This window comes from Staurois parvus, unplaced genomic scaffold, assembly GCF_062004578.1.
Source record: "Staurois parvus isolate SC_StPar_1 unplaced genomic scaffold, SC_StPar_1.0 ptg000548l, whole genome shotgun sequence".
Classification (NCBI taxonomy): Eukaryota; Metazoa; Chordata; class Amphibia; order Anura; family Ranidae; genus Staurois; species Staurois parvus.
Genome location: NW_028318344.1, coordinates 5,275,880 through 5,300,512, shown reverse-complemented (window position 1 = coordinate 5,300,512; position 24,633 = coordinate 5,275,880). Strand labels below are relative to the sequence as shown.

At 40.7% G+C, this 24,633-nt stretch overlaps 1 protein-coding gene across 2 annotated transcripts in view; it reads left to right on the top strand.

Annotated features, from left to right (window-relative positions):
- PRKCG (protein kinase C gamma) overlaps window positions 1–24,633 on the top strand; it is a 470,455-nt gene that overhangs the window by 406,715 nt on the left and 39,107 nt on the right. For both annotated transcript variants that reach the window (XM_089690977.1, XM_089690976.1), the window contains one exon: window positions 22,533–22,664. In XM_089690977.1, coding sequence (XP_089547103.1) covers window positions 22,533–22,664 — 132 coding nt within the window. The remainder of the gene's footprint in view (window positions 1–22,532; window positions 22,665–24,633) is intronic.

Below are 24,633 nucleotides of genomic sequence, written 5' to 3'. Positions count from 1 at the left end.
GTTCTGTCATGTTTCACATGACTGTCATATGCCTTTAAGTGTTTTTTGTATTTTGTCTCTGCTCCTCCCTTTCCTTGGGTTTAGTTCATGCTGTATAGATAGCTCCACCCTTTTGTTATTTTTCCCAGTAACGCACCTCAGCTTTAAGCCTCATGTCTTATGGAGTAGATAACATTATGATCTTTTGACTTATCTGATGTTCATTGTTGTAAGATTCTCTCAGTTTATGGAATAACCTTCACAAGATCTACAAGGTGTCGTCTGGATCGAGTCGCTGCCTGTGTTATTCAACTAAGATTGGAGTTATAGCTATCTCATCAGAACTGTAAGTTACAGAGATCACACTTTCAATGCTTAGGTTGGAGAGACAGAACAGGTTCCACTCAGAACAGGCTTCTCCATGGTTGACCAAAGAAGTTGAGTGCACGTGATCAGTGTCATATCTAGAGGTTGTCTTTGGGAAATAGACGTATGAGTGCTGCCAGCATTGCTTCAGAGGTTGAAGGGGTGGGGGGTCAGCCTGTCAGTGCTCAGACCATACGCCGCGCATTGCATCAAATCGGTCTACATGGCTGTCGTCCCAGAAGGAAGCCTCTTCTAAAGATGATGCACAAGAAAACCCGCAAACAATTTGCTAAAGATGAGCAGACTAAGGATTACTGGAACCATGTCCTGTGGTCTGATGAGACCAAGATAAACTTATTTGGTTCAGATGATGTCAAGCATGTGTGGCAGCAAACAGGTGAGGAGTACAAAGATAAGTGTGTCTTGCCTACAGTCAAGCATGGTGGTGGGAGTGTCATGGTCTGAGGCTGCATGAGTGCTGCCGACACTGCAGAGCTACAGTTCATTAAGGGAACCATGAATGCCAACATGTACTGTGACATACTGAAGCAGAGCATGATCCCCTCCCTTCGGAGACTGGGCTGCAGTATTCTAACATGATAACGACCCCAAACACACCTCCAAGACGACCACTGCCTTGCTAAAGAAGCTAAGGGTAAAGGTGATGGACTGGCCAAGCATGCCTCCAGACCTAAACCCTATTGAGTATCTGTGGGGCATCCTCAAATGGAAGGTGGAGGAGCGCAAGGTCTCTAACATCCACCAGCTCAGTGATGTCATGGAGGAGTGGAAGAGGACTCCAGTGGCTACCTGTGAAGCGCTGGTGAACTCCATGTCCAATAGGGTTAAAGCAGGCCACACAAAATATTGACACTTTGGGCCCAATTTGGACATTTTCACTTAGGGGTGTACTCACTTTTGTTGCCAGCGGTTTAGACATTAATTGCTGTGTGTTGAGTTATTTTGAAGAGACAGCAAATTTATATTGTTATACAAGCTGTACACTCACTACTTTAAGTTGTAGCAAAGTGTCATTTCTTCAGTGTTGTCACATGAAAAGATATAAAATATTTACAAAAATGTCAGGGGTGTACTCATTTCTGTGAGATACTGTATATGCAAATACAAAAGAAAGGAAACAGAAGGCGCCCATCAAAGTGCAGCAGATAAAACTGTATTTAATGGCAAAGGATTGAAACATTCGCAAGAGTAATAAGAAAACAAGCTCATTTGTGTATTTAGGGTGACCTGCAGGCACCACCAGTGGCATAGGGGATGTATGCTGGGCTGATGGAGTAATAAGAAGGCACAGTAAGAGTCAATCCTGCAGTGTGATGGTATTTTGTGGCCAGTGCACACTGGCACACTGGCAGAAGGTCAGTTGAATCAGAAGATATAGACATGGGACAAGCAGGTAACACGCTCAAAGCCTCTAGCTCCTTCTATTGGCCAGTGATGTAATTTCCGCTGGTGTGCTCCAGGCTGGTTCCACGGTCCCTTCCTGTACAGACGCCACTGGATCGGCCACACAACACAATCACACTGCAGAATTGACTCATACTGTGTCTTCTTACTACTCCATCAGCCCAGCACACATCCCTCATGCCACCAGTGGTGCCTGCAGGATGTTGAACGGTTACCCCATATACACAGATGAGCTTGTTTTCTTATTACTCTTGTGAGTGTTTTTTATCCTTTGCGCCTTCTGTTTCCTTTCTTTCATCTTTGCATATAGAGCTGCCATAAATTACATGTAATGATATTGTTTACATTATTCCTTAGGTTATGTACAGCAGTGGCAATCCAATATGATTCATTTTCCCTTCATGTTTTTTGTTAGTTTCTTTTTGCAAAGACAAATGATAATTTTTATGTAGCAGCAATTTAGCTGTGGAAATAGCAGACACAATATAGCTAAAATCTAATAGAAGAATACTTTGAAAAAAATAAATAAATAAGGCTGAAGCAATCAACTTCGTACACATTGGCAAGCAGTGGCAATATAGGTTTTGCACCATATCTTGTTATATTCTTTTAACTACCACACTGTGGTCTAAAATGTTATAAAAAGTTCAACACAGAGTGCATACAAATGCCTCAAAATCAAGACAAATTCTAGAGCTGATGCAGTTTGTATGCCAAAATAAATAAATTAAGTGTCACATTTCAAAAATAATAGCCAAATAGTTTGGAGAGTATATAAGCAGCTTGAATAGGCATTGGGCAGCAATGTAAGGGTGAGATGTGAGTAATATTTTTTTCAAGAAATGTTACTGTAGCAGCCAGAAATTGTAAAGAATTGCTTAGTATGTAAGCATTTCATTTTATTATGTCAAAGTCAAGAGCCATAAATCTTGCACTGTACACTACCACAGTAGAAAAGGAAGAGACTAAGCAGGTTTTATCAATCAATTAAAAATCACAATGTATTTTTTCTGACACTGAAGACAGAAAAATTGTACTTCTTTTTTGCTATGATTCAATTTGAGAAGGAAAGAGCAGGTGGAGTTATTCTGGAAATAAAAAAAAATTACCTATTTTCTTGTGGCTTAAGAGAACATAATTGTGAGATTTGCAGTACAGCTGAGTCTCCTTTAAATAGGCAGCTTGGCGCCAATGCGGGATTGCCTACATGTCAGTGTACGCTTGATATTAGCCTGGGCTTGTCTATATGCTGGTACACATGAACGAGCATTAGGTGCATGAGAGTTAGCATTAGCTGCACGGGAATTGGCACTAGCTGAAGAAGAATTAGCATTAGCTGCACTAGTTACCTGACAATGCCAGCCCAATGGGCAGCCTCCAGATGCCCACTCTGGCCATCTTTTCTGGGAACCTGTTGGCAAAGTCTTGGAGTAATTCAGGGGCATGAATATTTTCTTCTGGCTCCCAGGTATTCTCTTCAGGGGGGTAACCCTTCCATTTTATGAGATACTGAGTTTGACCTCCTCGCCTTCTACAGTTCAAGATGGATTCAACTTCAAACTCCAATTCACCACCTGCAGTTACAGGTGGAGGTGGTGGCACACTTCTCCCAGGAAAGTGATCAGGTACAGCTGGCTTCAGCGGCGAGACATGAAACACTGGGTGGATCTTGTAAGTACTGGGTAACACCAGCTCATAGGCCACAGGATTGATTTTCCTTTTTACCTCAAATGGCTCAATATATCTTGGACCCAACTTCCGTGTAGGGCATGCAAGCTTCAGCTTAGCTGTGGATAGCCAGATTTTGTCTTTTTCTTGTAGAACTAACTAACTCCCCTCTCCGTTTTTTGTCATAGTATCTTTTGCTGTCTTCTTGAGCTTTGTACATGACTTCTTGGAGTAGCTGAGAGTTAGATTGATGAAAAGCTAGCTTATCTTGGACCACGGGCAACTTTGTTTCTGGCATGATATCTGGTAGGAAGGTGGGGTGGAACCCGTTGTTAGCCCAAAAGGGAGCCTGATTTGTGGAAGAATAGACTGCATTGTTATATGCAAATTCTGCAAGGGACAGCAGAGCAGCCCAATCATCCTGTGAAAAGGAAGAGTAACATCTGAGATACTGCTCCAGGGTTTGATTAGTATGCTCTGTCTGGCCATTGTTGGTATGCAGAGGATAAGCAGATCTCGATTCTCAGGGCCTTGCAGACCGATTTCCAAAATCTAGAAGTGAATTGTACACCTCTGTCAGACACAATGTTCCTTGGTACCCCGTGTAACCACACTACTTCTTTAATGAAGACATGTGAAGCTGTAGGAGTCCCAATCATAGGAATAAAGTGGGCCATCTTGGATAAACGGTCTATGACCACAAAGATAGAAGGAAACACTTCAGAATGAGGAAGGTCCACGATCAAGTCCATGGAAATCAATTCCCACGGGCGTTTGGGAACAGGCAATGGTCTTATTAGGCCCCATGATTTAGATCGATCGCCCTTGTTGCATGAGTTCCTACAGTCCTTACAGTCTTGGTTAAGGTTTGGTCACCAGAAGGAACATTGGATCAGTTTTAATGTCTTATACTATATGCTCCAAAGTGTCCTACCAGTGGGTGGTCATGGAAAGTGCTGAGTACCCATGGACGAATTTCCGATTCCACATACCCTCTCATTTCTGACAAATGGTGCTGTCAGGTTCAGGGCAGACTGCCGAAGCTTGTTTAATAGAAGATATCAGGTCAGCATGTATCAACAAATAGTTCTGGGATGACAAGATGGTGTCTGATGAAGATGATTCAGAGGTATCTGGAAGCATGAAAGATAAGGCGTCTGCCTTGCCATTCTTGGATTCTGGATGATACGTGATGTGGAAAGAAAATCTTGAAAAGAAAAGAGCCCACCTGGCTCGTCGAGGCCTCAACCATTTAGCGGACCTAAGGTACTCAAGGTTTTTGTGGTTCGTGAAGATTAGCACAGTAGGTATCTCCACTCTCTTCTAGTGCTGATTTGATTGCCAGCAATTCCCTGTCACCCACATCATAATTCCTCTCTGATTGGCTCAACCTCTGAGAGAAAAAGGCCGCAGGATGCAGTATAACTTTAGGACCTGCGTCAACTTTAAGCACATACGGCAGAGCTGGATCAGGATGCTGGAGAACAGGTGCTGAGGTAAAGAGGCCCTTTAGTTTGTCAAAGGCCACTGGTCCACTGGAACCGTGTGTGTTGGCAGGTAAGTTGTGTGATGGGAGTAATGATGACAGAGAAGCTTTTTATAAATTTGCGACAAAAATTAGCAAATCCCACAAATCTCTGAACTCCCTTCTTGTCTTTGGGTGCTGGCCATTCAAGGATGGAGGAAACCTTTTGAGGGTCCATAGCAATTCCTTCTGTAGAGATCACCAACCCCAGAAATTGAATAGATTGTCTTTCAAACTCACCTTTTTCTGCTTTTGCATACAGTCCATGCACTTTCAAGACAGTCAAAACTTTCTTTACATGAATGCGATACAATTCCAGAGAGGAAGAGAAGATCAGGATGTCGTCCAGGTAATAGACTAGGAAGAGATCTAGGTAACCAGTGGAAGGGGCATTACACAAGCCAAAAGGCATCACCAGGTATTCGAAATGCCCAGAGAGTTCAAAATGCTATCTTCCACTTGTCCCCTTCTCTGATGTGTACTAAGTTATAGTCAAGTTTAGTGAATGTCGAAAACATCAACAAGTCATGATATACTGGTGGTATTAGCAGGCAAAGATTAGAGTCCAGTTGGCTGCTGAGGCCCAGTGTAGGGTTAACAGGGTTTGTGCTAAGGCAGTTCTGCTGGCAATAGGAAGACTGAGTTGATGAGAGGGCTTCCCTTGCGGCCCTGGTCAGAGCACCCTGAATATGGTGACAGAGGTACAAGGCTCAAAGAAGCAAAGGTGCCAATAGCTTGATAGCAAGTGATTGCCACAGTCAGGGATGTAGTCAAGATGAGCCAGGGCCATACACCGTAAGATAGCAGCGTGGTCAAGAGGCAGGTCGGTGTCAATACCAGTTTAGCAAGCAGAGCGAGGTCCTGTAGCAAGCCAAGGTCAGCACCAGGAGACCAGGTAGGGAATAGTAAGAGGTAAGCCAAGGTCAGCACCAGGAGATCAGACAGAGAGTAGTCTAAGGCAAGCCGAGGTCAGAATCTGGAATCCACAGTACAAGCAGGAACACGGGTCACAGGAAGCTGAAGAACATCAGTACACAGAGCTGAGTCTCCTTTAAATAGGCAGTTTGGCGCCAATGCGGGTTCGCCTTTGTGTCAGTGCACGCTGGATATTAGCCTGGGCTTGTCTATGTGCTGGTACACGTGAACAAGCATTAGCTGCACGGGAATAAGCATTAGCTGCACGAGAATAAGCGGTAGCTGCACGGGAATTAGCATTAGTTGCACGGGAAATAGCATTAGTTTCACTAGTTTCCTGACAACTGATTAAAGCTTGTAGAAGGAGTTTCTAATTTGCTCTAGGAGGATGCAGAACCCCTGACCTCTATCTGGACAGTGCTGATTGGCCGTGTGTTGATCACATGCACTCCCCTAAGAAAAAAAAAACCTCTCTAGCAATACACAACAAACTGAGTATGTTCAGAGTGACTCCACATGATCTGTCTTATCAGGAGATAGGAGGGAGACACTGGAAGAAGGGGAGGATCAGAGAAGTCAAGATCAAACAGCGTTTTTACACAATGCAGAGGATTAACCCCTTATGTTCCACAGTGAGTATAACAAGCATGCTTTACTGCATATAGAGACAGATTTTACTGTTGTGGGTTTAGTAACACTTTTAGCTTCTGTGGACAAGCTGCTATGTCTAAGGGAGAGAGCAAGAAGGTTGTATCTTGCAATAAAAAAAATTGTTTTTTTTTCACAGACTAAAAATGTAAACGTTTTACAGATTTACAACACAGATCTTAATTCTTGTTGGACAGGCTGACATTTTTGTGAGCAAATCAATTGCACAGTGTTACAGATTTGCGCCACAGCTATTTAGCTTTTTTGCCCAGGCCACACTTTATGAGGAGATGAGCATGCATTTTGCACCTGGAACTGACACATCTGTGTCTGTTTCAACTAGAAAACAAAAAAATTCACACATCTACAGCACAGCTTTTAAGCCTGTTTGGAGAGGCTGCAATTTCTAGGAGAGAAAGTAAGCAGACTGCATCTTGCAATAAAAGATTATATATATATATATATATATATATATATATATATATATATACACAGATCTGCAGCAAAGACTTTCAATCTTTTTAATAGGCTGCTATTTCGGAGAAAGATTTGCAGCACAGCTTTAAGCCTTTTTTTTGCTATTTCGTGTGTTCTTTTTTTTACAGACCGAAGACATGCATTTATTTACAGCTTTGCAAAACAGATTTTATTTCTATGTGAACATGACATAATTTTTTTTTGTTTGAAGACTGAAAATTAAAAATGTTATAGATTTGCACCAAAGCTATTAGGCCTTTTGCCCAGGCCACAATTTTTGAGGGACAGAGCAGGAATATTACATCTGGAACTGAAACATTTGTGCCTCTTTATTTGAATTTGGAAACAAAAAAAATTCACATATGCAGCACATCTGTTAAGCCTGTTTTGACAGGCTGCTATTTTTGAGGGAAAGAGTAATTATACTGCATACTGCAAAAAAAAATTTGGGTTGTTCTTCCCAGACTAAATTCAGAAAAAAGTTTTCAAATTTGCCATACAGCTTTTAAGCCATTTTGGACTAACAGCAAATTTTGAGGGACAAAGCAAGCAAATTGCATCTGAAAAATTTATTTTATTTTTATTCTAAATTTTAACAGAAATATGTTACCAACTTCAAGCACACCTTGTAAAATATTTTGGATAGGTTGAAATTTCTGAGGGTGAGATCAGGCAGACTGCATCTGATAATTTTCTACTTTTTTAGATAATAGACAAATGTTACAGAATTGCACCACATCTTTTAAACCTATTTTGATATACATTTCATTCAGAATGTTTTACTTAGGCTATAATTTTTTCTGAGATTGATTTTAAAAATTACACAGATTTCCTGCACAGAATCTAACTTTTTTTTAATAGGAGGCAGTTACAGAAGAAGAGAGTAGGCATGTTTCAGCCAGTAATATTAAATTCCACTGTATTCTTTCTGAGACACTATATAAAATTGTACAGATTTGCTACACAAAATATCATCCTTTTAAATAGAAGACATCTTCAGAGAGAGAAAGCAGACAGACTCCATCCATTATTTTAAAACTTACATTGTATTTGGGATGTGCATGTGCGTTGTTCTTCACAACAGGTGTGCTTTAATAGAGCTCTGCACCACCTAGATAACAAGGCAGCAATTTTCTAATCTCAATGGCAGTCCTTGCGACCAAACCTTCTTTCACTGTCAGTGAATGCCCAAGCTGCTCATCATGGTACATAGAAACTCCTGTCTCAAAGTAAAAACACAAATGATCAAGGAAGCAATGGCCCATGCCTCTGTCAAAATGTCATCCAGAGCCTATGCTTCATCTCACCCTCTCCCATGTCCTTCCATTCACAGTCACTGTAGTGAAGACAAGGAAGAAGTCAGCTTCCCTGCAGAGGAATCTAAGTTACTCACTACAGACCCTGTCCTCCCAACAAGATCTCCTAGTACAGCTTGCAGCAATGTCACAGAAAGCAGTGCACAATACTTCCAAACAGCACACAGCTGGCCTGAAGACCTACTGTAGGTGGATGCCCTCATAGCAAGAATTTACAAACTATATCAGAAGTCTACAAAATTTTCAATACAAATGCCACATTGTAGATTTTCCATCTATTTGTATGCCAAAAAAATCTGTTAGCTTTTATGGTAGTATTTACCAGTGCTCCCATTACCCCCGGACCTGGGGCAAACAATTTATAGAACTAATTTGGTAATGCTGTCTTGTTTTGATTCTTTTTCCATACCAATTATTTTTACTGCTTTTACAGACAACTGGGACACTTTACAAGAGCTCTGGTATCACTGACTCCAAGGGATTTACGCTTTCATAGACCCGGTACCACTTTGGCTACCAGCCTTTATTTTCTCAAAATGTATTTTGCTTCTGCAGAGCTCTTTTTTTTAATGCTTTTTTAAATATGTTCTCATAGCCATCTCATAGTAGTTACTATATATTACCCCTATGGTTTTGGTTAATGTCTCAACAGCTTACATTTTTATGTTTTTTTTCTGCTAACACATTAGTCCCACTGGGTGACATGGGCATACAGTTACCGGAACTCTTGAAGCACTTTCTAGAGATAAAGCCTACCTTACCAAGATCACATACCATTTACATCTGTGTGACACCCAAGTAGTGATTTCAGCCCTCATATTATCTATGCACTCTGCAAGTTTCCTTTCTTATCTATAATGTTTTTCTTACTTTTTTGATTGCTGCTGCCTACTTCATTGAGGTTGGACACTGTATCACCCCATTCCATAACTATTACAGTGTGCCTTCTCCAACCCAGCCAAAAAATGAAAGTATATACAAATATTTTATATTATAGTTAATCTTCTGTGTGTCTGTTTTCCACCCCTTGTTCTTCTGCCTAACCCATTACTCTCCTTATTTCGTCTTCCTACCTTTTCTCCCTGGGGTGTATTTGGCACATGGTGCAATTCTGTCCCCTTACTGTCTAAACATATGACTCCATTAACCATGTTATCAGTTAAAGGAAAGTAAATCAGTCCCCTAATAAAAAGCATTCTGATCATTTTCTGCCCTACATGCAGATATGGCCTGCCTCCATGAGACCCACTTCTCTGCAAATCTGTCTGTGCAGCATCTTAATTCTTAGGACCATCCTACCACCACATTTACCTCTCCTGCACAAAAGTGAAGCAAATGAGTGTCCTGATTGGCCTCAGACATTCTGCCTTCTTCAGCTTAAAAACTGAAATTAAAGACCCAGGTGGTAGATATCTAATTCTAGTGGGTGTACTTCAAGACACCAAGACAACACTGGTCTCACACTACACTCCAAATATCACTCAGACCCTATTCTTCTGACAGTAGTTGACTCACATAAAAGAGAGACCCTCATAATATGAGGAGACTCTAATCTAAGTCATTTATCCATTTTAAAATAAATCACTATATTTCCAGGATCCCTCTAGCTTTTATAATACTTTCAAATCTGGCCTTATGCATTATTCTCTCATTGACACTTTGGAGGGAGCAATTGTGATGCAATTATATTTTAATTTTCCACTCACATAATACTTTTTCCAGGATTAACCACATATTTATGCCACATGATTCTATCCCACTACTTCTGGAAGCCCACATTAAGACAGATCTTTTTCCTAGGTCCTGCAGAGTCCTAAGCTTTGTTCTTTTTGGTGTGTCTTTGCACCAATCTGTGGTTGCAGTATACCTTCATGACTCCATACCCTTGAAGGTTACCTCTTGTGCACCCTACTCTTGTTTTTAGTCAGGTTGACTTCATGATTGGTATCTTTGAGTCCTCTAACAGTCACAGGAGTCACTTATCTATCCTTATGAAATATTACACTATGAGGATTCTCAGATTCTTTGAATAGCTTGTTATGAGATTGGTTGCATGGCCAGGCAACCTCATTTTTTTCTTGGAACATTCCTTTCTTGCATCCTAATGGTTGGGAATGTAAGTGGACCTGCACAAGTAGACTGATTGGTATTCTCTTTTGGACCATTTTTTTTTCAAAGGTCCCTCTGAGGCCTGTCCTCCAGGAGACTTGTCCCAGTTATTTTTTTTGTGTTATCTATTTCATCTTTTTTTACTCTGTCTTTTCTTTATCACGTAGTTTTGTGGTTTTTCCTGTTTTGGAGGATTTTTGGTTTTATGGCCTCCTGCTGGCTCAGGCTCAGTATTCCTTTGGGTGGAGTCATTCCCCCTAGAAGTGATCTCTTGTGTCCTGGCCTTTAGTTTCAAGTTGATCCTCTGTGGCCTTCCTTGGTTTTTGGCAGCTCCTCCTCCTCTTGCAGTGTACATCACTACATCAGGTTCAGATTTGGGTGTTGGGCTTTCAGGTAGTCCTGAGCTGCAGACAGTTCCCAGTTCCTGTGTCCCTCAATGGATGAGAAAGAAAATAGGATTTTTGCAAGTACTGTACATTTTATTTCTAGAGTCCATTGAGGGCCACAGATCCCATCCTTCTGTGTTTTTTGCTTTACCCTGCTACTGCCTTCTACAAATTAGAAGCATACTGAATAAAGGAAGGTTTATACAGGGAATAGCTAAAAAATGTTCTGTTGCTTTTGTCCCAAACTCCTGTAGGTGACAGTATAAGCTGACTGTTCCTGAATTTCTCTGTCCCTCAGAGGACTCCAGAAAATAGATTTTACAGTGCAGCATTTCATAGAGGCAAAATAAGAGAAAATGTGCATTTCTCACAAATACAATATTTCCTGAGTATGTGTTTTTAATTTGCCCAGGCATACACTTTATAAATCTATTTTAAAAGCAACTAATGCACCTGAATTTTCTTCAGTTCTTTATTAGCTTTTGGAAATCCCTTAAAAATCAGAACCAGATAGTAGAGGAGCAGCACTAGGAGCCAATCAGGCTCTGCTGTCTTGTGCATGTGTTGACTGGGAACAGGCTAACAAGAGGAAAGGGTTAAATGAGCAGATGATCAAGCTCATCACTGTGCTCCTGCTACTACATTGGCCAGTTGGCAGATTAGAATGTGGTGTTGACCAAGCTGTCCTGTCTTTGCTACAATGCATATTTGAGGACTTGGCTATGCGATCTGGTGGGTACCTGGAACACTGAGACTAAATGAACAAACCTATAGTCCTCTTGCAGGTCAATTGTTCATGTAGATTTATTTCCTTGGTGTATTTGGCTGCTTTAATGGAGTTTAGTTTAATAGAAAAAGAAAAACATTTTGCATAGACTAGACTATGTGGCATTATGGCTGCTTATATTTTTCATCCATAATATTTTACAAGCAACTTATTAATATGAGATATGCAGCACAGCACTCTGTAGCCCTTTCAGTGCACCACAGGTAACACTGGTTGATAGGGTAATGTTATATCTCATGCTATACACTTCTGCCAAGTTTTCATCTGTGGAAAGGTGGTTCTTGATTTATTCAGAGGTAGTATCGCTCTCTCAGGTGATATTTCTTTGCTCATCAAATAACTGCAGGGGACACTGAAAGCATAGTTAACAGTCAGAGTTTGTGTCTGCAGTTCTGTGTCCACAGGGTACTAGCTGTAAATAAGTTTTAAAGTAATATTATGACTTTGAATAGTTCAATAGTAAAGCCAACCAAAAAATCACAACTGATGAGGAACAAGGGAGAGGGATTTTTTCCCAAAATAAGGACAGTCCCTCCAAACCAGACCCAAAATTTTGTTTGTCTCAAGATTCAAAGCTTAACAAAATAGTCATCTTGAACATTTTCATTACAGGGATTGTATAGATCAGCCATTCACAACCAGGGTTCTTTGGAACCTTAGAGTACCTCCAGAAGTTACTATGGGTTCATTGAGCTGTGGCTAATTGATATCCCACCTAATGGTGCCAGCAGGGCCTTGGAAAAGGGGGTACCACCAGTCTTCATGTACGGGGCCCAGGCCTGCAGGGGGGGCCCAGGCAGCTGGGTGAATTGGATGTGGGCAGGAAGGATGAAAGGGGCAATTACTGCAACCAATCCCCTGTATGGCTCTCCCTGCAGCAGCTGAAAGCTGTGTTCTTCCCCTCCCCTCTGGATGGCTTTCAGCTACTGCAGAGAGAAGCATACAGGGGATCGGTTCCAGTAATTTACCAGCCCCTTTCATTCCTGATCAAACATGGTACCAATCACTCACTGTGTTTATTCTTAACTGAAGCGTAGTAAACTGTGTTTTTTTTGTGGGGATGGGGGGGGGCCTTGTTAGGTTGGCTGTATGGGGCCCTGTGGTTTGGAGGGGCCCTGTCAGGTTGGCTGTAAGGGGCCCTGTGGTTTATAACAGCAGCCCTGGGTGCCAGAATAATTCTAGGTGCAAGGCACTTGGCAGATCCTGCATCAGGAAACCAGTGATTTTTGCAGCTTTCTTTTAAGGTGGTATTCTGACAAGAGGCTTTCTAAGATCTTAAAATTATTTCAAGAATTCCTCTGGGGCAAAAATACTGGGATAAATACTGGTATTGATTTTAGAACCATGTAGTTGACATGGAGCTCACTGAATTGAGTGTATTCTTTTAGCAAAACACCTTGAAAATATTTAATCTCACACTTGGATATGTAGTTCTTTATTGTTTCCACTAGATGGCAAGGGTGTTCTTTCATTAATGTGTTTCGCAAACACTAGTCATAAAATTCTCTTTTGTTTTGTTTTTTTTTACATCAGAATCTGCTTTATTGACAAAGTACTGTATGTACAGGCATATAAAGAATTTGGCTACAGTTTAAAGGTCTAAAATATCTTTCAGTGTACTTTGCACATAGATATCCATTCATGTACATGCATGTACACATATAGTACACAAACACATTGAAACAATTACACAATGCGCAAATCTTAGGCAGCCCATACTTTATTCATTTTTTTAGTTCAGCCAGTGGCTTGGACACAAAATAAATAACCCAATTCCCTCATCTACCCCTTGCAAGGTAGATGGGGGAACCCTTCCCACTGAGTTAATGTATTTTGACAGCCAGGAGACTACCCCGCCATCAGGATACACAGATCAGTGCTGCCAACTACAATCAATAGGACCGGTTGGGAAAAACCGGACAGGGTGGTTATTCAGAAGTCGATCGGTAGATCGACATCTGTACAACTAACCTGCCCATACATGGATCGAAATTCAGCTGGTCCCTGCTGAAATGGCCAAATTGTGATCAATGTATGGCTAGCTTAAAGTGGTTGTAAACCCATACATAAACTCAGTGATGTGACTGGCATTGGGTGATACAGTGAGATGAAACAAATCCTTCTACATATGTTGTACCTGTTTATCTGTGATATTCTTTTCTCTACATCCCTTCAAAGTGCTGAATTTATAACACTTATCTGAGAATTCAAAAAAGGGGATTAGAGAGCTGAAATTCAACTCTGCAGAGCTCAGTGAGGAGAGCTTTGAAAGCTTGTTAGAGGGAAGAGACACACCTCCTTCACACAGCTCAGAAGAACAGAGCTGAGACTGACAATCTGGTGGAGGTCCTTCCCCTGTCACCATTTTTCTCTTGGTGTCAGAAAAACTTGTCAGCCGTGACTCATGCTGATAGCAGAGGAGTGAAGCAACAGACAGAAACAACAGTAGTACACATTATAGAGGGATATGCTTTGTTCATATTTCATGCCTGAGGTTTACAATCACTTTAAATTACACATACAATTACTATATACACTGCCTTGAAAAAAGATCATCTAGAGAGTGACATTTTTGCCTATTCTGCTTTGCAAAATAGCTCAAGCTCTGTCAGATTGGATGGAGAGCGTCTGTGAACAGCAATTTTCAAGACTTGCCACAGATTCTCGATTGGGTTTAGGTCTGGACTTTGACTGGGCCATTCTAACACATGAATATGCTTTGATCTAAACCATTCCATTGTAGCTCTGGCTGTACGTTTAGGGTGGTTGTCCTGCTGGGAGGTGATCCTCTACCCCAGCCTCAAGTCTTTTGCAGACTCTAACAGGGTTTCGTCCATAATTGCCCTGTATTTGGCTCCATCCATCTTCCCATCAACTCTGACGAGCTTCCCTGTCCCTGCTGAAGAAAAGCATCCCCACAACATGATGCTGCCACAACCATGTTTCACGGTGGGGATGGTCCGTTCAGGGTGATGTGCAGTGTTAGTTTTCTGCCACACATACCGTTTTGCTTTTAGGCCAGAAAGTCCAATTTTGTTCTCATCTGACCAGAACACCTTCTTCCACATGTTTGCTTTGTCCCCCACATGGCTTCTTGGAAGCTGCAAACAGGATTTCTTATGGCTTTTTTTTTTTCACAAATGGCTTTCTTCTTGCCACTCTTCCATAAAGGCAAGATTTGTGGAGTGCACAACTAATAGTTGTCACATGGAGAGATTCTCCCACCTGAGCTGGCTGTGGATCTCTGCAGCTTTTTTATGGGCCTCTTCTCTGATTAATGCTCTCCTTGCCTAGACTATCAGTTTAGGTGGACGGCCATGTCTTGGTAGGTTTGCAGTCGTGCCATACTCTTTCCATTTTCAGATGATGGATTTAACAGTGCTCTGTGACATGTTCAAAGCTTGGGATATTTTTTAATAACCTAACCCTGCTTTAAACTTCTCCACAACTTTATCTCTGACTTGTCTGGTGTGTTCCTTGGCCTTCATGATGCTGTTTGTTCACTAGTGTTCTCTAACAAACCTCTGAGGGCTTCACAGAACAGCTGTATTTATACTAAGATTAAATAACACACTCTATTTACTAATTAGGTGACTTCTGAAGGCAATTGGTTCCACTAGATTTTAGTTAGGAGTATCAGAGCAAAGGGGACTGAATACAAATGCACGCCACACTTTTCAGATATTTATTTGTAAAAAAATTTAAAACTATTTATAATTTTCCTCCCACTTCACAAATATGTGCCACTTTTATTATTATTATTATTATTACATCGAGTTTATATAGCGCCAAAGGGTTTGCTCAGCACTGTACAATGGGGGGGGGGGGGACAATACATGACACAGTACAACAATAACAAACAATGTACGAGGGGTAAGAGGGCCTTACTCTTTCGAGCTTACAATATACACTTTGTGTTGGTCTATCAAATAAAATCCCAATAAAATACATTACGTTTTTGGTTGTGACATGACAAAATGTGGAAAACTTCAAGGAGGATGAATACTTTTTCAAGGCACTGTACATATGTTAACACAAAATAAACAATGACTAACTGTGAGATCTATAAACATGCAAATGCCGAAGCAGTACAAACAGTACAAAGTGGTAGTTGTGCAAGTGAGGATTGAAGTTGTTGAGTGTTATAGCTTGTGGAAAAAAGTTGTTCTTAAGTCTGTTTGTCCTGGTGTGCAGTGATCTCTAACGTGTACCAGAGGGAAACAGTTGAAAATGATACTGTCCAGGATGTGACAGGTCTGCAGTGAACCTCGCTGCCTACTCCCTAATCCGGGAGTCATATAAATCCCGGATTGTGAGGAGGTTGTCCTGGCTGTGGTCTGTCCCTTTCTTGTTTGGAGGCTAAACAAAGCCAAACAGTGAAGGAAATGCAGAGAACAGACTTGATTGCTGCAGTATAACATTGTATCATCAGATCTTGAGGCAGGTTGAACAAATACAGTTAATCCATGTTGACATCTGGCATTTTGGGATCTCGGGCAGAATCACCGTAATTCTGCCTGTGTTCCCAAATCGCACTGCAATAGCAGCAAAAGGCACCACATGTGTTCGGGTACCATTCATTTTCAATGGCATCTAAACGTGGTGCGGTTTTGCTGTGATTGCCACGCAATAATTCATACAGCAATTGTAACAAACAGCATTTTGCGAAGCTTGAAGCCCAAAATAAGCTTCTGTTCCTTTTTGGGCAACAGGCTTTGTGTGATGCAATTAGCAGTGTAATTTATCGCGGGACAGTCATAGCAAAACCACACCGCGTTTAGATGCCATTGAAAATGAATGGCGGGGGGACGGACTTGTTAAAAAGTGTCAATGTGTTAATTTACTGTTTACCCCTTACACTCATTCACATAGGTGGACCAGTATCTGGAGGTCCCCTTATTGTTAAAGGGGGTTTCTGTATTCTGATAAACCCCCTGTCTTCAGACCCTTCAACTCTAGCCTGGTGTCCTTAAGAGGATCCTGTCCATATTAACATAGGGGCAAGGTACCTCCCCAACTCTGAGAGCATGTTGCCACGTATGGAGGGAGGAGGTTGCTGCACTCACACATCGCCCCACTTCATGACTATTTAGGCTGCATGCTTGGATAGGGGTCTAGTGTGGATTTTGGGGGGGACCCTAAGTTTTTTTCCTGTATGTTGCATGAGGTCCCCCTTAAAACTCAGGGCTGGTATGGATACTATGGGGGGGGGGGGGGTTAATTGTCCTTCCTTTTGTTTATACTCTGCTGTCAGTCAGGAATCCCCATCTAGCATCTGAATGGGCTAGGCGGGGATGAGTCATAGTCGCTGAGATGCAGGAGACCGCTGGAGAGAAGCTGTCACATTTAGTAGCTGTAGTAATACTGATTCCAAAATGTTTCACTTCCCACTGATGTCAGAGCTCCGACTTTGTCAAACACCAGTTTAGCTTTTCCTGTTGCTAAATCTCTGAACAGCAAAGTTCAGTTTGAACCTAGGTTCTGCATGAACTGGCACCTAATCCCTATTAATGATAGTTCATTTACAAAATGGTCACAAATTGTGTCCCTATGTTCAACCATTCTTGCAGAGTCTTAAACATTTCAATACATTTATATTCCCACATTTTTCTCTTCTGTTCACATGTGAAATTTCCTTTTAGAAAAAGCATTTTCATATGTTCTTTGTGGTGGCCTGGCATACCGATTCCCCACAGAAATGTCACAATGATTTTAAATGATTTTAAAATTGGTTTAAAAGTGATTTAGTATTGTGGTGCAGTCTTGGTTTCATTTCTCAAAAGTAGATCCCTCTGGAGGGACATTTCATGCGCAATATGATGTCCACATTGGATAGTGCAGAACGTATCCAAGATGTGTTAGTACTGTTGTGAGGTCAGTATCGGAATATGCATGCATGTCTCACAACTTTTATTCTCACTTGGGAATGTTCTTATTACAGTTGATCAGTTCAAAGCATCTCTCACTAGCTGTTTTTCTAGACTGGGAGGCGGTAGGAGAGCAGAGGGATATCTAGGAATCATTAGATGACTGTCTTAATAAAGTATGGGTTGCATTTCTTTTGATATTTTACTTATGGTATTTAGCTGGGGATTGTAGGTGGCAACAATTGAGATTCTGTTGAAACTGTGCACAAGACTAAACCACTGGCACATTTCTGTGGACAGTACTTCTGTATATCGAGCTAATGCATCTGGCAGTCAATATCCCAGTCTTTCAATGACACAATGACTGCTTATATGCTGTATCTCTTTCCATGGAAGAGATTCCTTGGGGGCTAGTAAGTTGCTCATATTTGGCACCCATGGGTATCTCACTTTTCTCCTTTTAAGCCTGTTTATCCCTTTTATAAACAGGTACAGTCTTACCCAAAATTGTTGTTTTCCTGTTTGCAGGAATTATCAGCCTGGAGGACAGACCCCAGAGATAGTCCTTGGTTTCAGTATGTTACTCCATAAAGGACACCAGCTCATTCACACTCTTGGGGTTCTGTACGGCTATCCCTTAGCATAAAACACAACCTCTGTAAATCAGGGTGTTCCCTAACAGGGTCCCCAAAACAAACAAGCAATTCTTGTACTTTTTTGAGTGTTTTTCAGCAGTCAGCTTGTTACACAGCAGCGAAAGTGATTGAGAGTGTCCGGAGCATCATTCTTCTCACATATAAAGGTAGACCTAGGAGTGAAAGCTTTAACCTGCCCAAAGCTCTGTAAAGTCTCCAGGCTCCAAGACCTAAAACAGGACTTTTTAAGACTCTGAAAAAACAAAAAGTCTGTTTTCTCCACATCAGCAACAAATCCTGGAGCCCCCTCACCATATGTAGGTGAGAAATCTAGGTGACACACACTGTTCACCTAGATCCTGCCAGTCAGTGCCTCATAATATATTATTTATTTCAGGTACTTATAATTTGTCTTTCATAATACCAGAAGAAGGGGCTTTATATGTCAGAATACTTTGTAATATTTTTAGCCACTAAAAGTTTTTACTTTGACAATTTTTTGTTTTCTCTACCTATGTCTGTACATCCAGGCCAAAATCTTCTTCATTGCTAGCTGTGCCTATGTAGGGATCCCTACTGTAAAGTTCAGGGGTATAGAATCTTGAGATCATGTGCAAAGCCGATTGTGTTAAACTATGTAGAAGCTGTTGTATTTATTTTTTTCTTTAAAGCAAATAAAAACAGAGCTTCCATCAGCAAACAAGACTGACTTGATATCATCAACACAACACAAAAAGTCCACTTTTCTTGAGCACAAATGAAATATAAGACATGCAAAGTTCATGTAAAGGATTTACCCCAAAGTTAGAAAAGTCCAGCTTTAGTTGTATGCAGGTTCCAGCATGCATGCTGCACTTGGACAGGTGTTCTCTCCCAAACTCCTACTACTCTACACCCAGCACTAGGAGCATCCTGTCTTAAGTGCTGCTTCCTGGAAGCTGCCTAACCCCCTCGTAATCAGCGGTGGAGGTTCTTTCTTACCCAAATATCACTCTGAACCTCCAAAATTCCAAATAGGCAATTATCAACACAGTCCTGAATAGGCAATTATCAACACAGTCCTGAATAGGCAATTATCAACACAGTCCCGAATAGGCAATTATCAACACAGTCCCGAATAGGCAACTATCAACGCAGAGAGAACTGCAAATCAGTCCTCTCCTTTATACTTGACTGTCCTGAAACCTCTCACTCTGCATGGATGAGACCCTTGAGTACACCAACCATTTCTCTTAAAGGGACCATAACCCAAATACAGGTAACACATAGCATGTGTCCAGGACTCATCCGCAGCATCCTGTATACTACGTTGGAGTGATTCCTTCACTTGGAATATGGTCCTATTCTAGTCTATGGGGGCTCACTGCATAGGTGTGGTTAGTGCTAAAGATTTCTATGCCCTATGCTGAGATAAATAAAAAGCTGTTAGGGTGTTTCTTTGTTAGTTTAAATTAGGGGGCTAGGGAGTGTGGACTAATGTGGATTTTATTGAAAATAAACTTGTTCATTGCAGAGAGCTTCAAACATGTGCATTGTTTATGAACAGTCTATAGGTTTCTGGTTGGTTGGTATTCCTGACTAGACAAGTGTCCACAAATGCCTCATGGCAAATGCAACTCTGCTTGTCCTATTAATATTTTTTCACATAGGGATCTATCAGAAAGCTAGAAACTGCATGTTAATCTACAATAGTTTTAATAGTTTTACCATGTAGCTTCACTACATAATCCCCAGTGTGCCTTTTTGACTTGCTAAGTTTTTTTCGTTCTTCTGTATTATTTTAGTGTCTCTGGTTCCCTCAAATCAGGCCTTTAAAATTCTTTCTAAAGAACAACAGTTGTGGCAAGGCAGACAACCGTGGACAAAACAAGCGATCAATTTATTTTTTTCTCTCCCTGTAAATAGGGCCGGTGCTAAACTATTTTGTGCCCTAGGCAAGACCAGCTACTTGCGTACCCCCCCCCCCCCAAAAAAAATATATTTTTTTAAAAACAGTAAAATATTAAATCAGCCAATCACGAAACTGCTAAATTTCTTTTAATTTGCAAAAATAAGTGCCATAAGATGCCACCAGCATCAATGTTAAAGACAAAATCAGTGTCATGGACAGACTGTATCTGTGGCTGGCAGTAGCAGGGTGACAATTGCAGTGACTGGAGGATGATGGATCCACAGGCTGGAACTCCCCAGGCAATGGGGGGGAGATAAAAGGCTGTGACAGCAGGCAGCTGAACTGAGCGATCCCACACAGTGACAGATCCAACATAACACACCACCACCAACAATGACACAGATCAGCAGGTCCAGCAGGCAATGGAAGAGCAGGCTGTGGGATTGTGATGATGTCATCACTCACCAACACATTACACATGTGATGGATGTTTGGGACACACTCACACAGACACAAAACCTCAGAGTCAGACATTACCTACCTCCATAGGCACAGCTAGACCTCCGCTGATGAATGGGAAGAGAAGGGCTGGAACTCCACAGTGATCAGCAGTCACCAGTCGGCTTGCAGTAAGGGACTGAGTCTAAGAGAAACACTGGAAGTAGCGACAGCTCAGCTGCTACACTGGCCCCAGACACCTCTGTCCTTTCTTCCTCCCTTCTGAAGTCCCTCCCTTCAGCTAAATATTCAGTTATGACATGGCGGCGTCGCACACAGAGAGAGTGCCACCCTATGCACTGCCCAGGCACCCCTAGGTGCCAGGATGCCCTAGTTTGCCTAGCGGAAGCACCAGCCCTGCATGTAAGGCTTCATGCACACAAGACTGCCAAAATGAAAAGCTGCAGTGTATTTTATGCAGTCAGAATGTAAATATTTGGCAGGTGTTGGAAAAGAAAATAGCTAAAACCTTAATAAACAAGCCTACCTAAGCACCCAGGCACTAGGTCAAAATGTCTTCTTGCAACATTGTGTGAGTGCTCTAGATTTCATTTTTTTTGTGTACATATACTGTACAATGATCGGGTTCTCTGTGAGGTTTTTAATTAAGATAATATCTTAAACCACTGGACCACTGTCTCCTCTGCTCCATTCAGTTCAGATTTTCCACGAAGCCTGGTAACAGAACACAGGTTATTTATGATAATCTTACAATCTAAGTCTGGAAGATAGAAGTTTGTGAGTACCGGGGGTTAAACAATGACATTATGGACCTGCAAATCAATTTAACAAATGTATTTGCATTTAGAGACATATCTGCTGAGAGCTAATGACAGCATAACTATGTATAATGACTCTAGAGGTGCAACTAATGGAACAAGACGATGGTGTTTGTGGTTGGATAAATCCACTTCGGTACTTGATTACCTTGTTAAAAAAACAGGAATTATTAATTGATGACGAAACAGGGGATCACAGAGAAGGGAGCTGTATGACTTCTGAAGGTCAGCAGAAGCCCTATATTGAAAGGTAGGTATGAGACTGGAAGCATGGTATGATTGTTGATGGTGGGCGGCATTTGTCCATGGAAGAGCTTTCTTCACAAATAAGTAAGTTTGACTCTTTCTAGTAATACAATTTCAAAAAAATGATTGTGTAAAATTTGGTATATGAATCTCATGATTTCTTCTAAAGGTGACTGTGAAAGTAAAATATATGGTACCCAACAAAACTGTATAATATTAATATATCTCTGGATAAAAGATTTTGTAGAAAAGAACCACTGCAGTTTTGGAACGGTGTGATGGTGCTCTGCTTATAATGGGTAAGATTTCTAGGACTCAAACATAACAACATGCTAGCATCACTGTCTGTCATAAATGTTGTCATGTTCAAAATGTCTATTCTTTGTTCACATGGTCCAGGTGAAATGAGCTTAAAGGGAACAAAATATTCTGTTGATGTCAAGAACAAAAGCAACCTTAGCTCTTGCCTAACAAATTATGTAGCAGTACCATAAGCTAAATGAGGAAATTTTTAGTTTTGAATATAAACACAAATACAAAGCAAGATTACCCATTCAAGTGGAATGGAGTGGAGCCCACTTGGCCACTGGGGTGGCCACTATAGCAGTACTGCTTTACTTATGGTCCAAGACATTACAAAGACAGCTTGGTTTTAGATATGATCCATCCATCAATCTGTTCCTAACTTAAAACATGTAGTATAGTTAGATTGTGGATAGATCAACAGCAGGCACAACACGTACAGTACATCTGCCTGCCTTGGACCCTAAGTAAAGGGTACTACCATTGTCACAAGATAACACTTTCTGAGAAATTTGACTATTGTTTTTTTTGCCGTGGTATAGTGATTTTGCAAATTCTAGAAAAATACAATATATGCAGTGTGTGTTTATATATGTATGCGGTATATACAGTATATACAATATATATATAAAATTTCCCTTTAAGCTCAGAACATTTAATTTCTTCCAAAGATGAATCATTGTTATCTCTGCACTTTGTTGTTTTCATGCAGAAAGTTAGAAGAGGCCCAGCCCCTAGTCCAAGCCCCACAGACTCTAAGCGTGTGAGCTTTTTTGGAACAAGTCGCTTCCACATCTCTGATTTCAATTTTCTCATGGTACTTGGCAAAGGAAGTTTTGGAAAGGTGAGTAGAAGTTCTATTTGCTGCTGGCTGTCAGTTATTTTATTTATACCAATCAAAACAGTTGCATTGGCCATTTTAAGGCTGTTTGTAGATAGCAATGAAATAGGTTGCATCTCTAGATAACATGTTTTTTCTTTACTCCAATTTATCATCTTTCCTAGAAATAAAAAATGAATATACATGTGTACCCAAATAAGAATGACAAAACCATGTGACATATATAATGCTTATTTCAGTGGAAATAACAGTTTGTGATGTGCCCAGCTTGTACATGAGCATAGACTTTACCCTTCTCAGTATATTCTTCAGAGTTCAGGCTCTATGTGTATTATTGACATCAAACAAGATAGCTTTCATTAGTGCCAAAAATGTAATTGCGCTAGTGAGAAGCACAAAATTCCTAAGCTGCTAGCTTGCTATGAGATATTTATCACAAAAAACAGTATCCAAGAGTTCAGTGCTGCACTTCAAAATGATATTATAAACAAAAAAAAGCTTCCAAAAGTCTAAATCGATAAATAAGTGTTTCCAAGGGAAGAACTCAGTCTTTGGTGCAATAACCAGTTTGTGTGAACCACCACCACCTAGAAGACTTTAAAGGATAAGAACGGGTGGAACATGTAACATGTTCCCAAAGATGAACTTATCCTTTAAGCTGCTTACCAGAAAAATATGCTCCCTAAAATTAAAAAGTGAAATAGAAAATTAGAGTTATATACAATTCCAAGATTCCATCCTCTTCAGATCTCACTCTGTCAAGGAATCTCTCCTGTTAGGGGTTTACCATCTCAAAGCTGTTTCTTTTAACTTGCTTGTAAGTGCATTTTTAAATTTTATATTAAAAGCCAGTTAGTTTTTACACTATGGGGAGCTTATGATTTCTCCCATATTGGTATCTACCTGCACACATAGATTCCTGACTGGGAGCTGAGAGCCGTGACAACATCTCCCCAAAACACCTCTATAGAAAGAGAAACATGGAGGCCAGGAATGTGGATGTATTTATGTTCACAGTGAGCTTTCTGACTCTTTACTTTCAAGGAGTCGTATTATTCTGGTAAGCAGATTTGTGTCATCTTTGCAGTGGTGGTCCTCACTAAGCATGGTCATATTAAAGATTGATTTTCACTGTTAGAGACACTCATCTTGGGGTTTTTGTAGCAGTTAGTAGTTTTCACACTTTGTTGAGCTTGTGATTCTCTTTTTGCTGGCATTATCTGAACACATGGATCCCTGATTGTGAGGTGGGGACTGTGTTGGCATACCTCTAACTGCAGGAATTCCTTGACAGAGTGAGATCTGAAGAGGCTGGCATCTTGGAATCCTATATAACTCTAATGCACTATTTGACTCTTTAATTATAGGGAGTTATATTGCTCTGGTAAGCAGATTAAAGTCTTCTATTTGGTGGTGGTTCACACCAACTGGTTATTGCATTGTATATTTAGTTCTCTTGGAAACGTGTATTTAAGGATTTGGACTTTTGAATGTTTTTGTTTATATTATAATTTTATAGCACAGCACTGAACTCTAAGATAGCTTCCATGTCACTCATCTGGCAGTAGTACACTTTCTTCTACTAGAATTGATAGGCAAGCTTCTACATTTTTAAGGAAAATATAATATTGTTGATTAAAATATAGACACAGTATGCTAAAAATGTTTCACTTTTGAACTGAAGTTATATCAGTAGCATTCACTACATATCTTTTAAAATGAAAATGTGGTTACTAGTACACTTCAGCAAAGGATTCATACCCCCTAATTTACTTAGTAGTCAAAACAGATTGTAGCTTTCTCTTTGGCCCATAGCTAATGCTATAGATTACTTAATACCCTATTTGGGGCCAAATTTATACTTTCTGCCCCCTAAGCCATCTGTATCTTGCAGCCCCTTCTTCCTTAAGTCAAATAGCTAGCCTTAGTACCATGCTAACAAGATCAATGTATAGCCACACAAGGCAAAAGA